This window comes from Aotus nancymaae, unplaced genomic scaffold (assembly GCF_030222135.1).
Source record: "Aotus nancymaae isolate 86718 unplaced genomic scaffold, 86718_ANA_hifiasm-v0.15.2.pri h1tg000040l, whole genome shotgun sequence".
Classification (NCBI taxonomy): domain Eukaryota; kingdom Metazoa; phylum Chordata; class Mammalia; order Primates; family Aotidae; genus Aotus; species Aotus nancymaae.
In genome coordinates this window covers 95,453,084-95,480,439 of record NW_026988454.1, presented here as the reverse complement: position 1 = coordinate 95,480,439, position 27,356 = coordinate 95,453,084, and the positions used below count along the sequence as shown (strand labels likewise).

The 27,356-nt window shown below is 37.2% G+C and overlaps 1 protein-coding gene across 5 annotated transcripts in view; it reads left to right on the top strand.

Moving 5' to 3' along the window:
- Positions 1-27,356, top strand: part of SMAP1 (small ArfGAP 1) — a 200,752-nt gene that overhangs the window by 64,489 nt on the left and 108,907 nt on the right. For 4 of the 5 annotated variants that reach the window (XM_012471864.2, XM_012471863.3, XM_012471865.3 and 1 more), the window contains exon 2: positions 14,360-14,493. In XM_012471864.2, coding sequence (XP_012327287.1) covers positions 14,360-14,493 — 134 coding nt within the window. Of the gene's footprint in view, positions 1-14,359; positions 14,494-27,356 lie in introns of those variants that run through there. The other variant, XM_064360923.1, reaches the window with a different exon arrangement.

The following is a 27,356-nucleotide window of genomic DNA, read 5'->3' as shown; positions in this document are numbered from 1 at the left end:
GGAGGAATCCTAGCATTGTTTTCCCCACTTTGCTGTAACCCTTTCTTTCTAGTCTTTCTTTCATACTTACTAAGCATGTGCTGAGTACTGAATTAAAATGATCGAACCATGTGTATGTACTGATCGTGCTGTTTTGTTCTTAGGGAATAGGTTGTTTGGGCAGAAACCACTTAAAAACATTTCTGAGTAAACTTTTATTATATCTTATAGGAATATAAAAGTGGCCCTATAAAGGGTCTGTAAAGACTCTTTTGTTTGTTTGTTTGGACCCTCCTTGGTATTTCTTTTTATTTTTTAGACATTGGATCTTGTTATGTTGCCCAGGCTGGAGTGCAGTGGCTCCAGCACTGCAGCCTTGAATTCCTGCGATCAAGCATCCCTTCTCCATCAGCCTCCCAGGTAGCTGGGACTATAGGCTCATGCCATCGCACTAGGCTTTCCTTGGTATTTCTTAAACATGCATTTAGCATTTCTTAAGGAATGCCTCGATGTAAACCTTAAACATGAAGAAGCTATATCATTCCTCAAGGCCTTTGTGCCTATTGTTCCGTTTACCTTAATTACTCTTTCCCCAGATAGCTGCATGGTTTGTTCCCCTAACTCCTTCAAATCACTGGTCAAATAGAACTTTCCTTGACCAAATAATAACTACCTTTCCCTCTCGCTTCCTCACCTGTACTCCCTATCCATTTTCTCCCTATTTTCTCCATAAAATTCACCATATTGATAACATTATTACTTTCATAGGTTTGCTTGTATACTGTCTTCCATAGGAGTATAAGTTCCATGATGGCTAGAGTTTATCTGTTTAGTTTACTATATCTCCAGAGCCTTTAATAGTGTGTTGATGTAGTAGACTCTCAGTAAATCTTTGTGAGGTGATGCATGTGCTGCTGTTCTGAGTCTGACTGTGACAGTTTTTTTTTTTTCCCCTAAAAAAAATAGCAATTCTGAGGGAATTATTTAAATACTACAACTTAAATGCTGTCTTTCTGAGTAGGGAAGCTTTAAAATAATTTGTTTTAGAACTTTTCTTTCAAAGGTTTTATTTTCTATATGTTATTTATTTGGTTCTACACAATTTTCTTACCAAATATATTGAAAAAAATGATTGCAATGAGTTAAATATCAATTCTTTTGTTTTTTAATAAAATGAAAATGTTTTGTTATTTAATGTCAGTCTTATTTCAGACCAATTTTAGAAGAAATTAATTACATCCATTTTTATGGGTGATATTTGTACTTGCTGGGCTATTTTGAGTTTTTGTTTTTTTTTTTAAAGATAGGAATTATTTATTTATTTATTTATTTTGTGACGGAATTTTACTCCTGTCGCCCAGGCTCACTGAAAATTTTGTCTCCTAGGTTTAGGTAGTTTTCTCGCTTCGCCTCCCGAGTAGCTGGAACCACAGGTGCCCACCACCATGCCCAGCTAATTTTTGTAATTTTAGTAGAGACGGTGTTTCACCATGCTGGCCAGGCTGGTCTCGAACTCCTGACCTCAGGTGATCTGCCTGCCTTGGCCTTCCAAACTGCTGGAATTACAGGCCCAAGCTACCACGCCTTGCCAAGATAGGAAATGTTCGGTGAACTTATTTTTGAGTGATCACAATCACTTGCCTTCTGTTAATGTTTCCTATTAGTAAATGATTGATTAAATAGTTTGTGGAAACTTCTGATCAGCAATGTGGTAATTCTTTTGAAGTTTATAAAGGTTGGGCAGGAACTCTAGTTGTAAAATGTTATCCTTACATGTCATCTTTTAGCATTGCCGATGCTTCTTTGCAGGGAAATGTGAATGTGACATAGGTAACCACTGGTGACTAGGTCATAGCAAAATATGTTAGTAGCTTTAAGATTACTTAAAAAGGAATATCTTAAAGAACAATTTGTTTCCTTAATAAAATATTACATAATGAAATATATTTAATATTTAAAAACTAAACATTCTATTGAGTGTATTTGCTAGGAGAAACCTTTTGGAAATTCAAAATAACTTTTGTCTGAATACTATTTATGAAACTTCTGTTTAAGCTTTTGGGTTGAAATGTGAAATCTTTTAAATATGATAGCATCTGAGTCAGTGGCTTCTTAGCTGGCATTTCTGTGTATTTGCTTAGACTCCGTATCCTAAATTATTCAACCTGCTAGTTACAGTACTGGCTGCCATTTTTTCTTTCTTGGTAAAATAAGGAAAAAGCAATAAAAGAAAGAAATGTATGATATTTCATTTCTATGTTTAAATAAATGCATACAGCTTTTTAAAAACACCTTATCAATATATAATTTATATGCTGTAAAATTCTCTTAAGTGTATATAATTCAGTGATTTTTATATTAACAGAGTTTCACAACTCTCACCACTGTAGAATTTTAGAATGCTGCCATCACTTGAAAAAGATCCCTCCTGCCTATTTGCAGTTATTCCCAATCTCTGCCAGCCCCTGCTCCAGGTTCTTTTGCAGGTTTGCAGTTCAGTTGTTTATAAGTGGAAAACATTTTTTTTTAATGGTTTCCTGCTTTTCCTGGTAGTCCGCAAACATACCCAACCCATAATATAGCTGACCATAGGCAGTGAAGTGCTAGTCAGTACTCTTGGGTAAAGAACAAAGGGACTTGTACTATGGAAAGAGAAGGTGTTTGTTTCTTGTTTCCTGCTTGACCCTGGACAGTATTTTGACATACCTAGTTTCTCTTTGAGATCCTTTTACTACTTTGGTGTGTGTCTCTTTTCCTGAGCATCTGCTACTGTGATGCTGCCTTAAGAATTTACCTTTACATCTCAGTTGATTTTGCCTTTCTCTTCTGTTCCTCCTTGGGCAAAATTCTCTATCCTTTGCAGTTTCTCTCTCCAACAAATCAAACCAAATCAAATCCAATTCTTACTGCTTTTAATCTTGGGTGTTATGAGGAAAGAAATAAAGCAAACTTATAATAATTTGAGGAGGATTGATACTTCTGGAGAGATGAAGAAATTGCATCTTTAAACCTATATCATTAGCCTCATCAGTAAGTGACTTGGCATTTTGAAAAGCTGACAAAGTAGAGTAAAATTAGTCAGGCAGTATAAGGGAATTTCGTTTGGAATGATGGAATTACCATAGTAGGAGACACAGTATTCACAGTTACATTTAGAGATTTGCCCCTGTCATGGTCTCAGCTGGCTCTCTCCATTTTTTATGTTTTGAGCCTAAGTTTCTCAATTTTTAAAATGCAGTGGCAATATTACCTTCCTCGCATATTTGTTAGGATTAGACAGACAGTGTTTTTGGAAATATGATGAATAGTGTTCTACATATTCAGTAAGATGGTAGCTTCCTCTAAAAATACTCCCTTAGCAGTTTTGGCAGCAGTAACCCAGATGGCTCAAGGTCTTAGCTATCCTTTGTAAGCTAGAGACTGCTTAAATTTTTATACCAGACATTGTGCTGGGTACAGAACATACAGAGATCAATAACCTGAAGTCCCTATTCTCAAAGAGATCACTGTTTCTGAGAGAAGACACATAAAACAATTAACTGTAAATCATTGTGATAAACGTTATTTTTAAAGTGCTATTGGGGCATTGGAGAAGGCTTTATAAAATAAGTCTTAAAAGGAAATTACTGTTAGCATTAAATTCTTTGTTCCTCATTGTATTTTCTTTATAAAAAATATGTAAGAAAGCTTTTCTGTTTGCTAATTCATCATGATAATCAAAAACTGAAGAGAAATTTCTTCTCAGAAGAGCACATGGTTTCATCTTATTTCTCAAATCATGTGAAAGCTACAAGGCAAGTGTATTGAGATCTTAATAAAATTTCTGTTCATTTTTTAGACATGTAATATCTTTTACATTATTTATACTTAATAATGATTTATCAGTCAACCTCATTTATCCACTTTCTACAGGGTTTCCATACCTTAAGCCTGTCATTTTTATCTGAAAGTTAGTAGTCATGTAACACTGTACAAATTTTAGGTGTGTGTGTGTATGTATGTGTATGTGTGTATATGTGTGTGTGTGTGTGTGTGTATATATATGTATGCATGTCAAAATTTAAATTAGCATTCAAATAAAAAGCTTAGCAGTCATCAGGTACTGTAATGTTATATTTTTTGGCTATGTATTACAGTATAGCTGAAACTCTTCAAGATGGGAGTGGGAGGGCACTGTTCATTTTACCAAGAATGCACCTTGCTCTTATACCCCGTCCAGACTTTACCTGCTGTAACTTGGGGAGGTGGTTTTTTTTTTTTTTTTTTTTTTTTTTTTAAGACAGGGTCTCCCTCTGTTGTCCAGGCTGGAGTGCACTGGCAGGATCTCAGCTCACTGCAACCTCTGTTCAAGCGATCTCACGCCGTAGCCTCCTGAGTAACTGGGACTACAGGCATGTACCACCACGCCCAGCTAATGTTTGTATTTTTAGTAGAGATGGGGTTTTGGCATGTTGGCTAGTCTGGTCTTGAATTCCTTGCCTCAAGTGATCTGCCTACCTCAGCCTCCCAAAGTGCTGGAATTACAGGTTTGAGCCACTGCACCCAACCCACATAATAACGTCAAATGCCACTGTCTCTACAAAGCCTGCATTAATATCATTGGCCAACATTCGTTTTTACCTCTTCTATGTTCCTCTGTCATTTGTAAAGAGTTCAAGCTTCTTGAAGGTAGCATTTGTGTTTTGTCATCTTTGTTTAATACTTTGGTCAAAATAGACACATAATGCATTACTGGTGATTTAAATTGGATCTAGGAAACTCAGGTTTGATGAAAAAGTCTTTTATTATTCTTTAACCCCTCTTAGAATTTTGACTCTAAAATCAGGGATTGTGAACTCTCTTGTGTGTTCTGTTTGCTGCTACCAACATTCAAATGTAATTCACACTAATCGTGTGCAGTAGCTCATACCTGTAATCCCAGCAGTTTGAGAGGCTGAGGCAGGAGGATTGCTTGAGCCCAGAAGTTTGAGACCAGCCCGGATACCATGGTGAAACCCTATCTTTACAAAAAACACAAAAATTAGCTGGGCACGGTAGTATGTGCCTGTAGTCCCAGCTACTTGGGAGGCCGAGGTGGGAGGATAACTTGAGCCAAGGAGGAAAGAGATTTCAGTGAACCAAGATCTTTCCCACTGCACTCCAGTCTGGGGGATAGAGTGAGACTGTCTCAAAAAAAAAAAAGTGGCTTAAACAGGATAGAAGTTTATTTCTTCTTCACATGGGTCTGGACATGAACTGTTCAGTATGAGTAGAGTAGTTCTGTCATCTTCACCATGGGGCTTTTGTAATGGATCCAAAGTAGCAGGTTCATTCCTTATTGTCTCCCAGCAAATGGAAAAGGAGAATAGGCCAGGGGAACAAAAGCCCAGTGTGGTAATGGCAAAATACATCATTTCTGTTTACATTCTACAGGAGAGGCTGAGAAATGTAGTCTTCCTATCAGGACAGCCACATTTCTAGCTAAAATTCAGAAGCCTTTACTACTTAAAGGAAGAATGGGAAAATTGACATTAAAGATAGTAATTTTTGCCATAGTTTTTAGCTTTATTTCCATTTTTAAAAATAGTAGATCAGTTGTTCCAGTAATCAAAGAATTTGAGTATTTAACTGAGTCATCAGACCTAGCAGATTTTTAAATTATATAGCCCATTCCCTTACCGTAGGTGACGCAGAAGGTCATATAAGGGCCTTCCCAGTGAGAAATTTACCATCTACTTTAGGAGACAGAACTAATTACAAATTAAAAAAGAGCACATACCTGTTGTGGCACATTTTATGTGATATACTGTCATGAGTGTAGACATTTATAGGAGATAAATATTTCCTGTAATCTAAAATAGAGGAAAATAGGAAACTGTTAAAGATTTGGAGTTGGAAACTGAAATGGTGCAAGAGTGCAAACTAGTAATAGAGTTCAGAGTGGGTGAATTGTCTTTCTCCCTCTTAATCTGATTATGGAATTCAGAGTGGATGAGCTCCCTCCCTTTTATTCTGCCTAATTTCTGAGGTTACCTATGACTTTTCAGCCTCAGTTACCACATCCAGATGTTCTTTCTTAGCCCCATTACTCTTGACTTCTTTGGAACATTTGATACTATTGAACATCTTTTTAAAAATTATTTTTATTTTACTTAAAGTTCTGGGGAACATGTGCAGATCTTGCAGGATTGTTACATAGGTATACATATGCCATGGTGGTTTGCTGCTTTCATCCTCCCGTCACCTACATTAGTTATTTCTCCTAATGTTATCCCTCCCCAGTCTCCCCACTCACTGCTATCCCTCCCCTCACCCCCACCCCCTACCAGACCCCAGTGTGTGATGTGATTTATTTTTTTCTGTTTTTGAAAACAGCTTTTCTTTGAAGCGACCTCATACTCTAATTTTGTATTGCCTTTCATTTTCTCCCTAAGATTTAGTACTCTGCTTTTTTTTTGCTCTTTTTGTTCTTAGTACTGCAGCTCTCATTTTAAAAAAAGGTGCAGGTGCATGTATGTGCGTCGCGCGCGCGTGTGTGTGTGTGCACGTGTGTGTATGTATCCAGTGTAGACTTTAATCCTATATTCTAAATTGCCTGCTGGACATTTTCATCTTAATGTATCACTATCCTTTAAAGCATTCAATGGATCGCCTGCAAAATTTCTGACTCCACAATTACCCTTATGCTTTATATCCCAGGTGCAAAATTTGCATTTTGGTCTCTACCTTCTCCTTTGCCACTGTATGTTTTATGAGTAAGCCCTGTCAGTTCTTCCTGGTGATTTCATATTTTATTTGTTTGTTTCCATTCTTGCTGCTGCCACATTTATCAGTTCCTTAATTACATTGGGTATATGAAGGCAAATCAGGAAGTGTGCTGAATGCTTGAGTTAAAGACTGTAGAGAATGCTCTAGAACCTTGCTATTCAAAATGTCATCTGTAGATGGCAGCATGGGTATCACTGGGAACTTGTTAGGATGCAGAATCTTAGAAGCTACTCTGGGGGCTACAGAATTAGAATATTCATTAGAATATTCATTTTCATGATTTTTCCAGTTGATGCGCATGCACATTAGGGTTTGAGAGACACTGATCTAGAGTTCACTGTGCATTTCTCCTTTCCTCCTCTCTTCTCCCCCTCACCCCTTTATTTTCTGACTAGAGTCCAGTGGTACCATCATAGCCCAAAGGGACTTCGAACTTCTAGGCTCAAGTGATCCTTCTGCCTCAGCCTCCCAAGTAGCTAGACCTGCAGGCACTTGCCACTACATGCAGTGTGTAGTTTTTAATTTTTAGTAGAGACCACTGTGGTCTCACTATGTTATCCAGGCTGTTCTCAAACTCCTGCCCTCAAGTGATCTTCCCACCTTGGCTTCCCAAAGTGCAGGGATTATAGGTGTGAGACACTATTTCCTGCCTACTGTGTATCTCTTTAACCTTTCTTCATTTGAGACTTAATTGCTAAAAATAATTAACCCCCAGCCCTTACTCTGTAACCATTTACATTAATGTGTAAGCTTCAAAACAGATTGTTCTGTTGTCAATCGTTGTGTTAGAAGTGATGAGACAGAGTGGAAAGTAACTGGGAGAGGCAACTCTATTTAGGTAGTCATAGATGACCCAGATGTATGTTTGCCAGTTTATAGATGTCATTTCTCAAATTTAAAAGCAGAATATTTGGGGATAAGTTGCATGCACATAATAATCCTGTGTAATTAAGGAATTTGAGGGGGGCATTATTGTTAGTTTTACTGTATTGTAATTACTGGCTTTAATGTTTTGTAGAGCAGTGTCACCTTTAGATAAACAGCATATACTTAAGACAGAAGGCTACATTTTAAAAAAGCTTTATTTTTTATTTTTTTGATAGGGAGTCTCGCTCTGTCACCCAGGCTGGAGTGAAGTGGTGAGATGGATCTCTGCTCACTGCAAGCTCTGCCTCCCGGGTTCAAACAATTTTCCTGCCTCAACCTCCCAAGTAACTGGGAGTACAGGCATCCACCACCATGTCTGGCTAATTTTTGTATTTTTAGTGGAGATGGGGTTTCGCCATGTTGTCCAGGCTGGTCTTGAACTCCTGACCTCAAGTGATCTGCCTGCCTCGGCCTCCCTAAGTTGGTATTATAGGCCTGAGCCACTGTGTTCAGCTGCTTGATTTTTATTGATATCTCTTACTATATACATACATTTTTCATAGTCAGATAATTTATAGAAGTCTGTTAGGAATATAATTCTGAATGGGAATATAATTCTGAATATTTGACATACTTTCCAGATATTACTTTTGTTTTCTCATTTTACTTTATTTTGTAATATGATTTTCAGTATGTGAAAATCATAAGAAATTTTTTATTTTTATTTTTGTAAAACCAAAGGTCTCACTCTATTGGTCCAGGCTGGTCTCAAATACCCGGTTTCAAGAAATTTTAAAATTATTGTGAAAGAATATATTCAAAGGTATGAAGAATTGTACAGCTAAGGCTTGTATTCTTTTATTCATATGTGAATTTTTTTAGAACTTTTTGACCATGAACTGAAGAACTAACATTTTGTAGCACACCTCAGTTCATATATGCATATTATATGTTACTGAAACAAAAGTTTATATTTTTGCCATACAGTGTAGGAATTCAGTGTTACCATTGCTCTCCAAGCCCACAGAGAACTTTTCCCTGATCACATACTCTTTCCTCACCACCAGTTGCCTGCCTCAGTTGCATGACATTTGTAGACACCTTTAATTAATATGCAATATGCGATTATTTTACATAATTTTTTCAACTTACAGGTAAATGGTTTCACCCTGTATATATTTATCTGTAACCTTTCTTAATGTCAGTGTTATATTTGAGATTTAGCCATGTTGATCCAGGCTTTTTGTTTTTGTTTTTGTTTTTCTTTTTTTAAATTATACTTTAAGTTCTGGAGTACACGTACAACTCGTGCAGGATTGTTAAATAGGTATACACATGCCATGGTGGCTTGCTGCATCTGTCCGCCCGTTATCTACATTAGGTACTTCTCTTAATGTTATCCCTCCCCAATTCCTCCACCCCCTGCTATCCCTCCCCCTCACCTAGCCCCCCCACCCCTGCACCCTAACTGGCCCTGGTGTATGATGTTCCCCTCCCTGTGTCTGTGTGTTCTCATTGTTGAGCACCCACTTATGAGTGAGAACATTCGGTGTTTGGTTTTCTGTTCTTGTGTCAGTTTGCTGAGAATGATTGTTTCTAGCTTCATCCATGTCCCTGCAAAGGACGTGAACTTATCCTTTTTTATAGTATTCCATGGTATATATGTGCCACGTTTTCTTTATCCAGTCTATCACTGATGGGCTTTTGGGTTGCTTCCAAGTCTTTGCTATTGTAAACAGTGCCACAATGAACATACGTGTGCATGTATCTTTATAATAGAACAATTTATAATCCTTTGGGTATATACTCAGTAATGGGAGTGCAGGATCAAATGGTATTTCTAGTTCTAGAACCTTGAGGAATTGCCACACTGTCTTCCACAATGGTTGAACTAATTTACACTCCCACCAATAGTGTAAAAGCATTCCTGTTTTTTCGCATCCTCTCCAGCATCTGTTGTCTCCTGATTTTTTAATGATCACCATTCTAACTGGTGTGAGATGATATGTCTTTGTGATTTTGATTTGCATTTCTCTAATGACCAGTGATGTTGAGCTGTTTTTCATATGTCTGTTAGCTGCATAAATGTCTTCTTTTGAGAAATGTCTGTTCATATCCTTTGCCCATTTTTTGATGGAGTGGTTTTTTTCTTGTAGATTTGTTTAAGTTCTTTGTAGATTGTGGATATTAGCCCTTTGTCAGATGAGTAGCTTGCAGACATTTTTTCCCATTCTCTTGGTTGCTGGTTCACTCTAATGACAGTTTCTTTTGCTGTGCAGAAGGTCTGAAGTTTAATTAGATCTCATTTGTCTATATTGGCTTTTATTGCCATTGCTTTTGGTGTTTTAGTCATGAAGTCCTTGCCTATGCCTGTGTCCTGAACGATACTGCCTAGGTTTTCTTCTAGGGTTTTTATGGTGTTAGGTCTTATGTTTAAATTTTTAATCTATCTGGAGTTAATTTTTATATAAAGTGTAGGGAAGGGGTCCAGTTTCAGCTCTCTGCATATGGATAGCCAGTTTTCCCAATACCATTTATTAAATAGGGAGTCGTTTTCCCATTCTTTGTTTTTGTCATGTTTGTCAAAGATAAGATGGTTGTAGGTGTGTGGTGTTATTTCTGAGGCATCTGTTCTGTTCCATTGGTCTATATCTCTGTTTTGATACCAGTACCATGCTGTTTTGATTACTGTAGCCTTTTATATAGTTTGAAGTCAGGTAGCATGATGCCTCCAGCTTTGGTTTTTTCTTTTGTTTTGTTTTTTTGTTTGCTTAGGATTGTCTTGGCTATGTAGGCTCTTTTTTGGTTCTGTATGAAGTTTAAGGTGGTTTTTCCCAGTTCTGTGAGGGTTAATGGTACCTTGATGGGGATAGCATTGAATCTGTAAGTTACTTTGGGCAGTATGGCCATTTTCACGATATTGATTCTTTCTAATCATGAGTATGGAATGTTTTTCCATCTGTTTGTGTCCTCTCTTATTTCCTTGAGCAGTGGTTTGTAGTTCTTCTTGAAGAGGTCCTTCACATCCCTTGTAAGTTGTATTCCTAGGTGTTTTATTCTCTTTGTAGCAATTCTGAATGGGCTTTTGCTAATGATTTGGTTCTCTGTTTGTCTGTTACTGGTGTATAGGAATGCTTGTGATTTTTACACATTGATTTTGGATCCTGAGACTTTGCTGAAGTTACTTATCAGCTTAAGGAGATTTTGGGCTGAGACGATGGGGTCTTCTAAATATACAATCGTGTCATCTGTAAATAGAGACAATTTGACTTCCTCTTTTTCTAATTGAATACCATTTATTTCTTTTTCTTGCCTGATTGCTCTGGCCAGAACTTCCAATACTATATTGAACAAGAGTGGTGGAGAGGACACCCTTGTCTTGTGCCAGTTTTCAAAGGGAATGTTTCCAGTTTTTGCCCATTCAGTATAATAATGGCTGTGCGTTTGTCATAAATAGCTTTTCTTATTTTGAGATATGTTCCATTGATACCTAGTTTATTGAGAGTTTTTAGCATAAAGGGCCGTCTCTGCATCTGTTGAGATAATTGTGGTTTTTGTCTTTGGGTCTGTTTATGTGATCGATTATGTTTATAGATTTTTGTGTGTTAAACCCACCTTGCATCCCAGGAATGAAGCCGACTTGATCATGATGGATAAGCTTTTTGATGTGCTGTTGCATTTGGTTTGCCAGTATTTTATTAGGGATTTTCACATCAATGTTCATCATGGATATTGGCCTGAAATTTTTTTTTTTTAGTTGTGTCTCTGCCAGGTTTTGGTATCAGGATGATGTTGGTCTCATAAAATGAGTTAGGGAGGATTCCCTCTTTTTGTATTGTTTGGAAGAGTTTCAGAAGGAGTGGTACCAGCTCCTCTTTGTACCTATGGTAGAGTTTGGCTGTGAACCCATCTGGTCCTGGACTTTTTTTGGTTGGTAGGGTATTTATTAATCATTGTCTCAACTTTAGACCTTGTTATTGGTCTTTTCAGAGATTGAACTTCTTGGTTTAGTTTTGGGCGGTGTCAGTGACCAGGAATTTACCCATTTCTTCTAGATTTACTGATTTATGTGCATAAAGCTGTTTGTAGTAATCTCTGATGGTAGTTTGTATTTCTGTGGAATCGGTGGTGATATTCCCTTTATCATTTTTTATTGTATCTATTTCATTCTTCTCTCTTTTCTATTAGTCTGACTAGTGGTCTGTTTTGTTGATCTTTTCAAAAAACCAGCTCTTGGATTTATTGATTTTTTTGAAGGGTTTTTTGTTTCTCTGTCTCTTTTAGTTCTGTTCTGATCTTAGTTATTTCTTGTCTTCTGCTAGTTTTTGAATTTGTTTGATCTTGCTCCTCTTTTAATTGTGATGTTAGGGTGTTGATTTTAGTTCTTTCCTCCCTTCTCATGTGGGCAATTAGTGCTATTAATTTTCCTCTAGACACTGCTTTGAATGTGTCCCAGAGATTCTGGTACATTGTGTCTTCTTTCTCATTTGTTTCGAAGAACATCTTTATTTCTGCCTTCATTTCATTATTTATCCAGTAGTCATTTAGGAGCAGGTTGTTCAGTTTCCATGTAATTGTGCAGTTTTGAGTGAGTTTCTTAATCCTGAGTTCTAATTCGATTGCACTGTGGTCTGAGAGAGTGTATGATTTCTGTTCTTTTGCATTTGCTGAGGAGTAATTTACTTCCAATTATGTAGTTAATTTTAGAGTAAGTGTGATGTGGTACTGAAAAGAATGTATATTCTGTGGATTTGGGTGGATAGTTCTGTAGATGTCTATTAGGTCTGCTTGGTCCAGATTTGAGTTCAAGTTCTGGATATCCTTGTTAATTTTCTGTTTCATTTGTCTGTCTAATATTGACAGTGGGGTGTTAAAGTCTCCCACTATTGTTGTGTGGGAGTCTAAGTCTCTTTGTAGGTCATTAAGAACTTGCCTTATGTATCTGGGTGCTCCTGTATTGGGTGCGTATATATTTAGGATCGTTAGCTCTTCTGTTGCATTGATCCTTTTACCATGATGTAATGCCCTTCTTTGTCTCTTTTGATCTTTGTTGGTTTAAAGTTCATTTTATCAGACCCTAGGATTGCAATGCCTGCTTTTTTTTTTTTTTTTTTTTTTTTTTTTTCTCTCTGTTTGCTTGTTAAATCTTCCTCCATCCCTTTATTTTGAGCCTGTGTGTGTCTTTGCACCTGAGATAGGTCTCCTGGATACAGCACACTCATGAGTCTTGACCCTTTATCCAATTTGCCAGTCTGTGTCTTTTAATCGGAGCATCTAGCCCATTTTCATTTAACGTCAATATTGTTAAGTGTGAATTTGATCCTGCCATTTTGAGGCTAGCTGATTGTTTTGCCCATTAGTTGATGCAGTTTCTTTATTGTGTCAATGGTCTTTACAATTTGGTATGTTTTTGCAGTGGCTGATATTGGTTGTTCCTTTCCATGTTTAGTGCTTCCTTCGGGAGCTCTTGTAAGGCAGGACTTGTGGTGACGAAATCTTACAACAGTTGCTTGTCTGTAGAGGATTTTATTTCTCCTTCACTTATGAAGCTTAGTTTGTCTGGCTATGAAATTCTGGGTTTAAAATTCTTTTCTTTAAGGATATTGAATATTGGCCCCCACTCTTCTGGCTTGTAAGATTTCTGCCGAGAGATCCACTGTGAGTCCGATGGGCTTCCCTTTGTGGGTAACCAGGCCGTTCTCTCTGGCTGCCCTTAGCATTTTTTCCTTCATTTCAACCCTGGTGAATCTGATGATTATGTGCCTTGGGGTTGCTCTTCTTGAGGAATATCTTTGTGGCATTCTCTGTATTTCCTGAATTTGAATGTTGGCCTTCCTTGCTAGGTTGGGAAAGTTCTCCTGGATAATATCCTGAATTGTTTTCCAAGTTGGTTTCATTCTTCCCGTTACCTTTGGGTACACTGATCAAACGTAGATTTGGTCTTTTCACATAATCCTGTATTTCTTGGAGGTTTTGTTCGTTTCTTTTCACTCTTTTTTTCTCTAGTGTTACCTTCTTATTTTATTTCATTGAATTGATCTTCAATCTTTGATATCCTTTCTTCCACGATCCAAGCCTTTTTGAAGCAGTCCTTGTTTTGCATTCTTGCCAACACTTAGTACTAGTAGTTAAAAATTTTGTTTCCCTATATGTTGGGTGCAAAATATAACTGTAGAGTTAAAGAGCACTTTCACTAATTACCAGTGAGATTGTGCATATTTTCACGCTTATTGGCCTGGCCATACATTTCTTCTGTGAAGTATTCATTAATATCTTTTTGTTCCTTTTCTATTGGGCTGGTTGTGTTTTTGTTATTTTCTACATTTAATTTTTAAAATGTCTTTGATTTTTATTTGTTGTGAATCTTGTAAGCATATCTTATGCATTTAATAAAGAAATTATTTTTACAGTAGGATATTAGTATTCCTGATTCAAATATGCTGAGTGAAAAAACTGTTTGTATAAATTAGTTTTAAGATATTAGAGGGGCAGTTTCTAGGAAAGCAAAATGAGTAAAATCATTACGGTTCTTGTCATACCCACGGTCCCCATCCTGTTCCCTGTCTCGTGTCATTAAGGTTCTTGAAGATTGCCAAGACACATGTCTTCTTAGCAAACTGCTGCCTGTACCATTTGGAAATTTGAGCATGTGACTTCTGTAAGCTTCCATTATAATTATATAAAACCCAGAATGCTTCTAATATGCTGTTATGTTTATTTTAGTTTTTAATATTTGCCTTTTTTTTGGTTTCTTCTTCTTAATTAGGTCCTCGATGGGCTTCCTGGAATATTGGTGTGTTTATTTGCATCAGATGTGCTGGAATTCATAGAAATCTTGGGGTTCATATATCCAGGGTCAAATCAGTCAACCTAGACCAATGGACAGCAGAACAGATACAGGTAAACATTACATTACCAAGAAATTATTTAAAATATTTAAAATAATTTAAAAATATTTAACCCTTCTTGCATTTAAGGATTAACATTGAAAAGCAGTACTGCATATTGAAATGGCATATGCCACTTATAAAATTGGAATGTTTGAGTTTTCAGTTCACAGATGTTTATTTCTTTTTGTGTCTATAGGAAAGTCAATTTTTAATCCATTCTTTCTAGATTATTGACTTTAAACTCTTTTAAAAATATTATTTCTTTTGTTGATAAAATTTGCTAGTACAATTCCATAGTTTATTTTATTTTTTTTTGTCAGTAGAGGGAGTCTGGGTAAAGATAAAGTAAAAAAAACCACCTCTAGCCTGAAAGCTGACTTGAATAATTTCCTTTCTGTTCTGAGGTGTTCTTGGTTTTCAGACAAGGCCCAGGAGTTGTAAGACAACCTAGTGAACAAATGTTCTTATGACCAATCTAAACTTATTTATGAGTGGTTTAACTCTACTAGAGGTAGATTTGTAGTTTTAAAAGTTTGCCATTTTTCCAACGTGGCAGTCTTAAATTCTCAAAATTTTACTTTTTATCTTTTAGGTTGGCTGCTATTGTAAAAATGATTACTTTTGCTGGTCTTATGTAATTCACAGTGAGGTTACACCACTTATTTATGCCCTTTTGAAATTACTTTTTAGTCCCTCCAAAGTGCTAAATACATAAATATATGTGGTTGAAACTCAGTGAATCATAGAAAAACAACCCAATAGTTTACATGAATGGGGTGAAGTAAGGGTAGAAAAACAGAATGGAGATCTTCAGGCTATACAGTCAAGCATAATTTATTTAGTTCCATCTTAAATTAGTTTTTGAGTTTTTTGCTGGCTAAAGCATAAAAGGAAATGCAATCTTTTATGTATTTTCAAGATCCTTGAGGAGAAAACATACTAGTTACATCAAAGAAGCAGAGGTTTTTTAAACACTCCCTATAAGGCACAGTGTTCTTAATCTCTCTGTATAACATGGTAACAGATGTCATGATGTTGTAAGTCTTTTTTTGTTTGTTTGAGACAGAGTCTTGCTGTGTTGTCCAGGCTGGTCTCAAACTCTTGGGCTCAAGAGATTCTCCCATGCCAGCCTTCCAGGTAGCTGTGACTACAGGCATGCACCACCATACCCAGCTGATGTTGTAATTCTTTCTCAAGAAACGGTGAGGTGTAGCTTGACAGTATAACTTGGTGTTTGTAATGGGTTATGGAGATACAAAACATTCAAGACTAAAGTATCTTGCTTTTTTAATGGTTCATTTCAAACTAAGGATAAAACATGAGATCCCTCAACAGTTCAGTTCTTCAGAAATATTTTTCTCAGTTAGGTTGTTGAGAAGAAATGAATAGCAAATTATTTGAGATGGATAGCTGTGTAGCTTAGAGTAGAATTTTCTAATCAGAGGGCTGCAGTTCACTGGTTTTCTTTGGCATAGGTTACAAGTACATGGCAAAATATTGGATTTTTTTTTTTACAATTTAAGGATTTTAAAAACAGTTATTAAGTAATACGTAATATTTGAAATTGTATTTGAACATTATTTGATTCCACCTCTCAACTTCTTGATAGGAATTGCTCTGTCTGCCTCCCCTCCCCTCCCCTCCCCTCCCCTCCCCTCCCCTCCCCTCCCCTGGCCTCCGTTCCTTTTTTTTTTTTTGGACACAGAGTGTCACTCACTGTCGCTCAGGCTGGAGTGCAGTGGTGTCATCTCTGCTCACTGCAGCCTTCATCTCCTGGGTTAAGCAATTCTCCAACCTCAGCTTCTAGGATTACAGTTGTGTGCCACTGTAACCGGGTTTTTTCTTGGATGTTGTGGGTTCTTGGCCTCCAACCTCTTAAAGAATTAGCGGTGGGGCCGCTTCAGCTGCACCATATGCTCCCAAAGTGAATATCGGACCCAAAAAGTGTTGCAGAAAGGTGATTTTATTTAGGTAGAGAAAAGAGAAGAAAAGGAGAAGAGGAGAAAGGCTTCCACAAAGAGTGTGGAAGGGGATTCCAGAGGGGAAATCCCGGAGGGAGCTCCCACCATGTGGGGATTCCAGAAAGCTGGAAAATCCGGCGCAGGTAAGGGAGCACTGACTTTTATCCTGGGAGAAACCCCCACCTTCTCCAAGACCCTGGGCCAATGAGAGGAGTTCCTTAGAACTTCCGCTGGAGTGACTGACTTTTAGTTTCTTCCTGCGCCCGCGAAATTCAAACATAAACTGTTGAATCTCCCGGATGGAAGAGGGGCATGGTGCTGGGAAATTCTTGCTATTAAAGCTACGCCCCCTCATGGACCCAGAAAGAAAACACATTCCCTCACCACCACATGTTGCTAATTTTTGTATTTTTATTAGAGATTGGGTTTTGCCATGTTGGCCAGGCTGGTCTCGAACTCCTGACCTCAAGTTATCTGCCTGCCTTGGCCTCCCAAAGTGCTAGGACTATAGGCATGAGCCCCTGCACCTGGCCTCCTATGTTTCTTTTTAAAAAATTGAGGTAGGAAATCCTGGGTTGAGGTAGCCATGGCAGCTTGTATCCTTTCTGCTTGTGTCTCCCACCTGCCCTTGGCCATCATACTGATGCCCTGGGTCCCATGCTGGCCACAGCTTGCTGCTCAGCACCACCTGTGCTCTGTGGGAACTCTGATGAGGCTGGGGCTTTGCAACTAGCTCCACAGTGGGCCTTGGTGGTTGCACAGGTGCTAGGTAGAGGTTTCATAGTTGTGCCACCAATGTAGTGATGTGCCCTCTTTGACATTAGAAAGAATCAGAGACTGTGTTCTATCTTGAAATTCTGTGACAAGGTTGACTCAGAGAAGTTCTCAGTGGATTATTATTTTATGAAAGCCCTGTGCTTTGACAGTTTGGACCAAGTAGAGAGTGAGCATGGTCATGAAAGATAAATTTGGGTTTGAAATTCCTGGTATAGTTGCGGAAGAGTTATTATGCATCTACATATATAATCCACAAGGTATTGTAGATTATATTGTACATAAGAGAGGTGTATATGAATAAAATATCAGACCCTTTTGCTTCACTTGGAAAAGACTCAGATGATAATGATGAGTGTCTGGCAAGTGAGAATGCAGTTTGGCATTATTGCAGACTTTGACAGAATAATTTTGCTGGACCTGGATTTAAATTGTGTAATTGTTTTACTCTAAAAATAAACCTATAAAACCAAAAAAAAAAAAAAATTGAGGTATAATTACAGAGAGAACAGTTAACAGTTAGTTATATGAGTCTTGGCAAATGTCTATATGTCACCAATACCCTAATGAAGATAGAGCATTTCTGTCACTAGAAAGTTCCCTCATGCCAATTTCCAGTCATGTCCCCCAGGTGCATACACTACACTGATTTCTATCCCATTAGGTTAGTTTTGCTATACATTAAAATGTCTATCTTTTTGGAGGCTATTCTTATTAACTTTGACATTTAATTCGGATGAGCCAAAGTGATGATCAAAGTGTGACATAGTGTTCTGTATTCATAGATATTTTATAATAATTTCTTTGATATAAAAAGTGCTTGAGACTGGGAGCAGTGGCTCACTCCTGTAATCCTGGCACTTTGGGTGGCCAAAGCAGGCAGATCAGTTGAAGCCAAGAGTTTGAGACCAGCCTGGCCAACATGGTGAAGCCTCGTCTCTACTAAAAATTAGCCAGGTGTGGTGACACACAGCCGTAGTCCCAGCTACTTGGGAGGCTGAGGTGGGGAATCGTTTGAGCCTGGCAGGAGGAGCTTGCAGTGAACCAAGGCCCTGCACTGTACTCCAGCCTGGGCAATAGCATGAGACTCAGTCTCAAAAAAGAAGTGCTTGGGAGGTATTTATTTATGAAATTAAGAGAAATACTTTTGCTCTACATAGTTATATAGTTATACCCTTTATCTTCCCCTGCTATCACTGTTACATTTCATAATTGTGTTTCTAATTTTCAAAGATGATACTTAGTTTTGGCTAACTCAGTTTTTAAAAAATATCTTTTATTAGTAAATGTGGAAACATGATTTAATCTTTGAGCCCAATCAAGCTGTTAAATAAAAATGTTCTCTCTCTCTGTCTGTGTATGTGTGAGTGTAATTCTGTAAAATGTAACTAAGTTTTTCCTCAAGATTACTTATAAACTGATACTATATGTACTATATTTTTATCTGTTATTTATGTATATGTTGTGTTTCAGTTTTTAGAGTATCAATAATATGTATAGCTGTTAGAATTGCTGTATGTTTATTTTTATAAGAAGATAATTGTGGGTGGATCATGAGGTCAAGAGATCGAGACCATCCTGGTCAACATGGTGAAACCCTGTCTCTACTAAAAATACAAAATATTAGCTGGGCATGGTGGCGCGTGCCTGTAATCCCAGCCACTCAGGAGGCTGAGGCAGGAGAATTGCCTGAACCCAGGGGGCGGAGGTTGCAGTGAGCCGAGATTGCGCCATTGCACTCCAGCTTGGGTAACGAGCAAAACTCCGTCTCAAAAAAAAAGAAAAAAAAAAAGAAAATAATTGTCTCCCAAAATTTATTTTGATTTTAATTATATAGAATTAAAGTTACTCACCTTAAAAAAGTCTTAAAGGTTCTTTTAATGTGGTTCATAGTCAGATTAAATGTCTTTGATCTTGAGTTTATTTTCAGATACTTCTCAAATTTTTGGAAAGGATCAAGTTTTTTATACTTTTGTAAATACTATAGCTTCCCCCTCCAAGATAGTATGCATTTGGGTGGAGTAAAGAATGGAAAACCAGAATTAACTGTTGCTGTATAGCAATGTCAACCAAATTCCTATATATGCCATATGGCAACAGGAAACAAGGATTTATGAAATTGTTTCAGTGTGGAAATTTTGGCTATAGCGATAGTTATTAATGTTTAGCATTGTAAACGTTAAGATTAGTAGATGTCTTTGTTTTACTTGCAGCTTGACAAACTAAAATTGAAATAATGAACTGTTTGGAAAGAAAGTTAATGTCATTGTTCCAGTTAATCTTAAAAACTTGTATGTTCTATGGTTCTTACTCCTTTCTCCCTTTTGCGTCTTTATTCTTAATTCTTTTCTTCTGCTGCTTTCTAGTTTAATTTCCCTGACATGTCTAGGCTTTATCTTATTCCTGATGTTTTCATCAGTGTCATATCTCTGTTTATTTTACACAGTGCATTCAGAGTAATTTTCCTAGAATGTTGCGTTGGTCATTTTACCTCTCTCCTAAGAAATTTGCATTGATTCCTCTATGAGACTCATAAAAGTTTTATTTTCATTAAACTGATCTTCATGTTCCTCTTCCTTCTGGCTTCATCCTTTAGGGTCTTTGAACTCTTACTTCAGATACTTTATAATAAACAGCTTTGGTTGTATCAGATAGCTTTCCGCTCAAACAATCTGATAGTGTGTTCTTTTGTTTTGTTTTGGTTCTGCTGTTGTCCTTGTTGGAAATGTATTTTTTGTTGTTACTTGTTTGTTTTTGTGATGGAGTCTTGCTCTGTTGCCCAGGCTGGAGTACTGTGGTGCAGTCTCACCTCACTGCAACCTCCGCCTCCTGGGTTCAAGCGATTCTCCTGCCTCAGCCACCCAAGTAGCTGGGACTACAGGCATGAGCCACCATGCCTGGCTAATTTTTTTTTTTTTTTTTTTTTTTTGTATTTTTAGTAGAGGCAGGGTTTTGTCATGTTGGCCGGGCTGGTCTCCAACTCCTGACCTCAGGTGATCCACCCGTCCTGGCCTCCCAAAGTGCTGGAGTTACAGGTATGAGCCAATGTGCTTTGCCGGAAATGTATTTTGTGTATTTCTTCTGGCAAACCAAATCTTTCCTATACTTTAAAGCTCAGCTTAAATCTCTGCTTTAAGAAAAGCTTCTTCTATATGTAGTATGTGCTCAATTATCTACAGCAAGTACCATATATTGTTACTTACCTTTGCTTATGTCTAACTAAATTTTAAGTTTCCAGCAGTTAGAAATTTATCATATGTGTCTTTGTAGTGCTTGTGGTGGCTACCACTGTGCTAGGAACACAGTATGCACTTGATTTTTTTAATGGCATGCTGAGTGAGATCAGTCTTTGGTTTGATCAAATGCTGTGAGATAACGCTTATTATCCTTAGCAATGAATGGGGAGTGGAGAAAAAAAGAATCATGCACCCCCCTTCCCCATTTAGCCTGTATTTTTATATAGTCTTTTTTGTCTGTTGATCTCTGTCCTTTTCACCTCATGTTCCTGCATAGCTTTAACTTTCCAAAAATACAGCAGCTTTAGAGTGTTTAACTTAAGCTAGCATATGAAAGTTCCAAGGTAATATATGGAGGTAGTAGAAAGGCAGTATTTTTCAATATTTAAAACTGTCCAGAAATGAAATTGATTGCCTTGGAAGGTAGTTGGTTTACCATTAAGTGGAATGGTTTGGAAAAGGCTGAACAACCACTTGCAAATGTGTGGCCGGGATTCAAGCATTCGGTAGGCAGATGTTTAGATGACTCTGGAGTTTCTTTCATTCTGAGAATGTTTTGATTCTATACTCAGTCCTCTTTAGTTACCATAGCAGTTCCAAAAACATTTTCATTTCTTGTCTTTGCATAAAAATTATGTCACGGTTACTGATGGTGATTCAGCTTTTACCAAAAGTGAAATTCAACCTCAGAGGATAAAAAATGTTGACACTCTCATGTAAATCAAAAGAATGTGAGATTCTCAGGTTAAATCTGTAAGACAGATGTTTTTTCTGAATCTGAAAGAAATGTTTTTGAACACACACTTTTGCTGTTTATATTTTCTATTAAGAAAAAAACCCCCACTAAGTGGATACAGGTTTTTATTATAACATAGTTATTCCTAGAAAAACCTATGAGCTAACTGGGTAGCCTTTAGTTTAACTTAGCAATACCTATGTCATAGTATTGATTTGCTTGTCTTAATTTAAACTTTTGATCTTTCCTAGAAAAAATTTCTTATGGAAGGCAAAATCAGAGGTTTTCGTCAGTCTTCATCAGTAAGCTTTGCTGTATTCTGTGGCCTCAACTTGAATTCTCAATCAGGCTAAATATAGAGTGAAGAGGCGAAAGAGTATTGATAGATACCATAAATATTTTACTGTAGCTTAAAAAGGTACAACTAAAACTACAGGTACTTCTTATGTTGGTGATCATGTTGTCCCAATATTCAATGGTAAAATTAGGATGTATAGGATTATAAGAGGAGATGAAAGTGGCTAAATGCATTAAATAAATTTTCTGCTCTTTCAGTCTCTGACACAGTTATTTCAAGTAAAATTGGGGTATATTTTATTATTTAGAAGCATATTAATTTTTCAAATAAAATGACTTACAGTTGATTAAAGTACAATATTTATGTGGTACCTCTGCTATCTTTAAAAAGTAAAAATCTGGAACTAGAGAGAACCTAGAATGTTGATAGACAGCTGAAATTTAAATTTTACAGAAGATGTTTAAGTTTATTTTACTTAGAGCAGTTTCCAAGAATGTATTGCTTTGATCCCTTCTCCTGGGTGCTGTCTTAGGTACTGGTGAGTAATTAGATTGTCAGTTTATTGCAAAATATTTTCATGACACTAATTTTTAAGTCTGTAGATGAAGGTGAGATAAGCATAATATTTTCCATATTTTCCATGTGAGTTATGCAGAAGAGAAACATAAATAAAATAAATAATTAAAATCAACTTTACCTGTTTTAATTTTTTAAAATGAGGCTAATAGAGATTTAAAATGATATAACTGGTTCACATTATCCTTTGTTGCACAGCAGTTATATAGATGTGTCAGTTTTTATGCATTCACTAGTAGCCACTGCAGATTTCCTTTGCTCAGTGTTTGAATGATAAATCTTCTGTGCTTATATGTTTAACTATATCTTTAAATATAAAGTGAATTTCTTTTAGACAAGGATGCCTGCATATGATATGTTCCTTCAGTATGTAGTTTTATATCTTTTTTTGTCTCAGTGAAGTTTCTTGAATTACAATTTATTTATTTATTTTCAAATTACAGTTTGTTTTTAATATTCTCTTGTTTTAGTTTTCTTCTTTGGTGGCTCCTCTTACCTGTATGTTGGATCTTTATTGCCTAACTGCAATATTTATCACTTTCTCTTGGATCCTTTTTATTACTTTTTTTACTTAAAATTTTTTTCTTCTTTAGCTTTTCCATTTTTCTTAGACTATTATTTGTTGTTGTTTCGTTTTGTTTAGTGTTTATTTCTGAAATTTTTTCTTTTATTTCTAATGTTTTCCTGATTCTGTCATTTTAATGCTGAATATTTCTTATTTTAAAATTTCTAATTTGGTTTTTCTACTTGTCCATGTCTTTAATTTTATATGTTTTTCATCACATACATGTCTTTTAGGTAGTTCTGAATTTGTAGGTTACAGTTTTAATCTCAGCAAACTTTTCCAGGTGTGGTTTCATTGTAGAGCTATTATTCTTACTATTTTGTTGAATATTAGCTTTGTATAAGATTTTACCTTGATTCTTTCTGATCATTTTTATTTGGTATTCATTTTCCTTTACTTTTAGAGGAAGTTCTATTCAAGATAGCTTTTTTTTTTAACTTCACACACATACTTCTTCAGTTGTTTTCATGTAATGTTTAAAAACAAGGTCATGGCTGGGTGCAGTGACTCTCGCCTGTAATCCCAGCACTTTGGGAAGCTGAGGTGGGTGGATCACCAGAAGTCAGGAGTTTGAGACCAGCCTGACCAGCATGGCAAAACCTGGTCTTTACTAAAAATAACAAAAATTAGCTGGGGATGGTGGCATGTGCCTGTAGTCCCAGCTACTTGGGAGGCTGAAGCAGGAGAATTGCTTGAACCCGGGAGATGGAGGTTGCAGTGAGCTGAGATTGTGCCACTGCACTCCAGCCTGAGAGACAGAGTGAGACTCTTTCTCAAAAGAAAGAAAAAAAAAAAAAGGCGGCCATTTGCTTAGATGTTCCTGTTCTGTTCCCTTCCCTTCTTGCACTTTTATCTGGACCGTCTCCTTTTGTATTATCTCTGTTATATCTATCCTGCTCAATTTTGAGTCAGTTCCCAGGGTTTTTCTTTTTCTCTGTTTGGGGCCCTGTCCTGGAAGAGAATCTTTGTGGTTAGATAGGAGAGTTCATAGGGGCTAGATTGTCTCTCCCTATTCCAAGCCTATTGTGACCCATTCATACTTAATTGTCATTGGACCGTGTATTAGTCTGTTTTCACACTGCTGGTAAGGACATACGCAAGACTGGGTAATTTATAACAAAAAAGAGGTTTAATGGACTCACAGTTCCATGTTACTGCAGAGGCCTCACAATCATGGCAGAAGGTGAAAGGCACGTCTTACATGGTAATGGACAAGAGAGAATGAAAGCTAAGTGAAAGAAGTTTTCCCTTATAAAACCATCAAATCTTATAAAACCTACTCACTATTAAGAGAACATTAAGGAAAAACTGCTCCCATGATTCAGTTATTTCCCACTGGGAAACATGAGATTTGGGTGGGGACACAGCCAAACCATATCATTCTGCCCTTGGTCCCTCCCACATCTCATGTCCTCACATTTCAAAACCAATCATGCCTTCCTAACAGTCCCTCAAAGTCTTAACTCATTTCAGTATTAACTCAAAAGTCCACAGTGCAAAGTTTCATTCAGCATAAAGCAAATTCCGTCCATCTATGAGCCTGTAAAATCCAAAGCAAGTTAGTTACTTCTTAAATATAATGGAAGTACAGGCATTGGGTAAATACAGACATTCCAAATGGAGAAATTGGCCAAAATGACAGGGCCACAGGCCCCATGCAATCTGAAATCCAGTAGGGCAGTCAAATCTTAAAGTTCAAAAATGATCTCCTTTTACTCCATGTCTCACATGCAGGCCACGCTGATGCAAGAAGTGGGTTCCTGTGGCCTTGGGCAGCTTTGCCCCTATGGCTTTGCAGGGTATAGCCTTCCTCCTGACTGATTTCATCGGCTGGTGTTGAGTGCCTGTGGCTTTTCCAGGTGCATGGTACAAGCTCTTGGTGGATCTACCATTCTGGGGTCTGGAGGATGGTGGCCCTCTTCTCATAGCTCCACTAGGCAGTGCCCCAGTGGGGACTCTGTGTAGGGTCTCGCATGCCACATTTCCTTTCCACATTGTCCTAGCAGAGGTTCTCCATGAGGACCCCACCCCTGCAACAAACTTCTGCCTGGACACCCAGGCATTTCTGTACATCCTCTGAAATCTAGGTGGAGGTTCCCAAATGTCAGTTCTTGACTTCTGTGTATCCACCTGCTCAACACCACAGGGAAGATGCCAACCCTTGGGGCTTGCACCCTCTATAGCCATGTGCTGAGCTATACATTGTACCCTTTTAGCCACAGCTGGTACAGCTTGGATGTAGGACACCAAGTCCCTAGGCTGCATACATCAGGGGGCTCTGGGCCTGGCCCGTGACACCATTTTTACCTTCTAGGCCTGCAGGCCTGTGATGGGAGGGGCTGCCACGAAGTTTTCTGACATGCTGTGGAGACATTTTCTCCATTGTCTTGGTGATTAACATTGGGCTCCTCATTACTTATGCAGATCTCTGCAACCAGGTTGAATTTCTCTTTAGAAAATGGATTTTTCTTTTCTATTGCATCATCAGGCTACACATTTTCCAAACTTTTAGGCTCTGTTTTCCTGTTAAAACTGAATGGTTTTGACAGCACCCAAGTTACCTCTTGAATGCTTTGCTGCTTAGACATTTCTTCTGCCAGATACCCTAAATCATCTCCCTCAAGTTGAAAGATTTATAAGTCTCTAGGGCAGGGGCAGAATGCCACCAATCTCTTTGTTGCAACATAGCAAGAGTCACCTTTATTCTAGTTCCCTACAAGTTCCTCATCTCCATCTGAGACTACATCAGCCTGGATTTCATTGTCCATATCATTACCAGCATTTTCTTCAAAGTTATTCAGCAAGTCTCTAGGAAGCTCCAGATTTACCTGTATTTTCCTGTCCTTTTCTGAGCCCTCCAAACTGTTCCAACCTCTGCCTGTCCCACACTTCCAAAGTTGCTTCCACATTTTCGGGTATCTTTACAGCAGCAGCCCACTCCTGGTAACAATTTACTGTATTAGTCTATTTTCACACTGCTGATAAAGACATACCCAGGACTAGGGTAATTTATAAAGAAAAAGAGGTTTAATGGACTCACAGTTTCACATGCCTGGGGAGGCCTCCCAATAATGACAGAAGGTGAAAGGCACGTTTTACATGGCTGCAGACAAGAGAGAATGAGAGGCAAGTGAAAGGAGTTTCCCCTTATAAAACTGTCAGATCTTGTGAGATATATTCATGACCATGAAAACATTAAGGGGAAAACTGCCCCCATGATTCACTTACCTCCCACTGGGTCCCTCCCACATTACGTGAGAATTATGGGAACTACAATTCAAGATGAGATTTGGGTTGGGACACAGCCAAACCATATCAGACTGGGGAAAAATTCTTTTCAACTTCCTGTGCTTTTCTCAGATTAGTTCAGTTTGATTTCCAGTTTATATAGCTCTTGACTGTTTTGGTGTTTTGTTCTCAGATCCACTGGACTCCCCATTAGTTGCAGGCCTCAGGCAGGTCTAGTGGTCATTATAGTGGTTTGTTCCTACCTGATGGCATTTTGAGATTTGTGGGGATAATCAGTCACTTAATTTTGTTGTAAATATCATCCATGGGTTTTTAGTTTTCCTACCTAGGCCTTTCTGAGTTTTTTTTTTTTTTTTTTTTCTGGGGAGATTCTGGGAACCTAGAAAATTCTCTCTGCTGTTACATAATTTTTATGATAAGCAATATTTAATGGAATAAAATTTCAGTTAAAAAAGTCAATCTAGAGAACTCTGTGATTTAACCACATTTGACCTCTGTCTGTTAGAACATTATTTAATCTCTTAAGATTTTGACTCTTGGATAAATTTTAATAGTGTCTTGTAGAACCACATACATAATAAGCTTTCAGTACACAATTCTTGGTATACATTTATTCAAGAAAACCCTAGGTCGAACAATCTTTTTTCTTATTTTATGAGAGTATTTCTCATTATAATTCCATCAAGCTGACAACATTTTTCAAATTAGGGCCTCAGGTACATACTTAGCTTTTTAAGTTAATTGAGATTCAGTTGATGCTGAACTTTTGCTAGAATCATTAAATGTATCTTCAAAGAAGACCAGAGAATGGGAGCAGCCTATAGCATTGGGTTTTTGTATTGCCTACATGTGAAGATTGAGGTAAAGAAAGAAATGTGATACTGTCTGTAACAAAATTTAATCTGTGAAGTTTAATAAGAGATTGGCATTTTTAAGCAATCCATTTGGAAAAAAGTACATAAATTTTTAATTTGAATTTGTAACATTGTGCCCTACATTTTCTTCTTCCTCTTGATTTGTTAAAAAATGTTAAGGTTAAACTTTAAATAAGGTCAGTAATATTAATAGTTTTTTTGAAAATGACATATTTTAGAATTTTCTATTACGTATAATTATCACTCTATCAAAAAAGTGAACAAAATTGTAAGATGTTAGTTACTTAGTGGAAGTTTTTCATTCTTTTAACTCTTAATTCTAAACTGCCTAATTTAAGTAGAACTGAGGGAGAATAAATAATAAGTTATTTGAAGATAAGCGCTTAAATCCCTCTATAGAATACAGAAAGTTGTTAGGTGGTATTGAATGAAAACATGTATGGATGGATCATCTAGAAACATAATTATTAATTTCATTGCACATAATATTTTAGAGGTGTAGTCACTTACTTTGCTGCTTTGTGTGAATATAATAATGATAGAAGATAGCAATCATAGTTAAAACACTGGCCTCGGACTGTAGAACTAAGTTCTGCTTCTGGC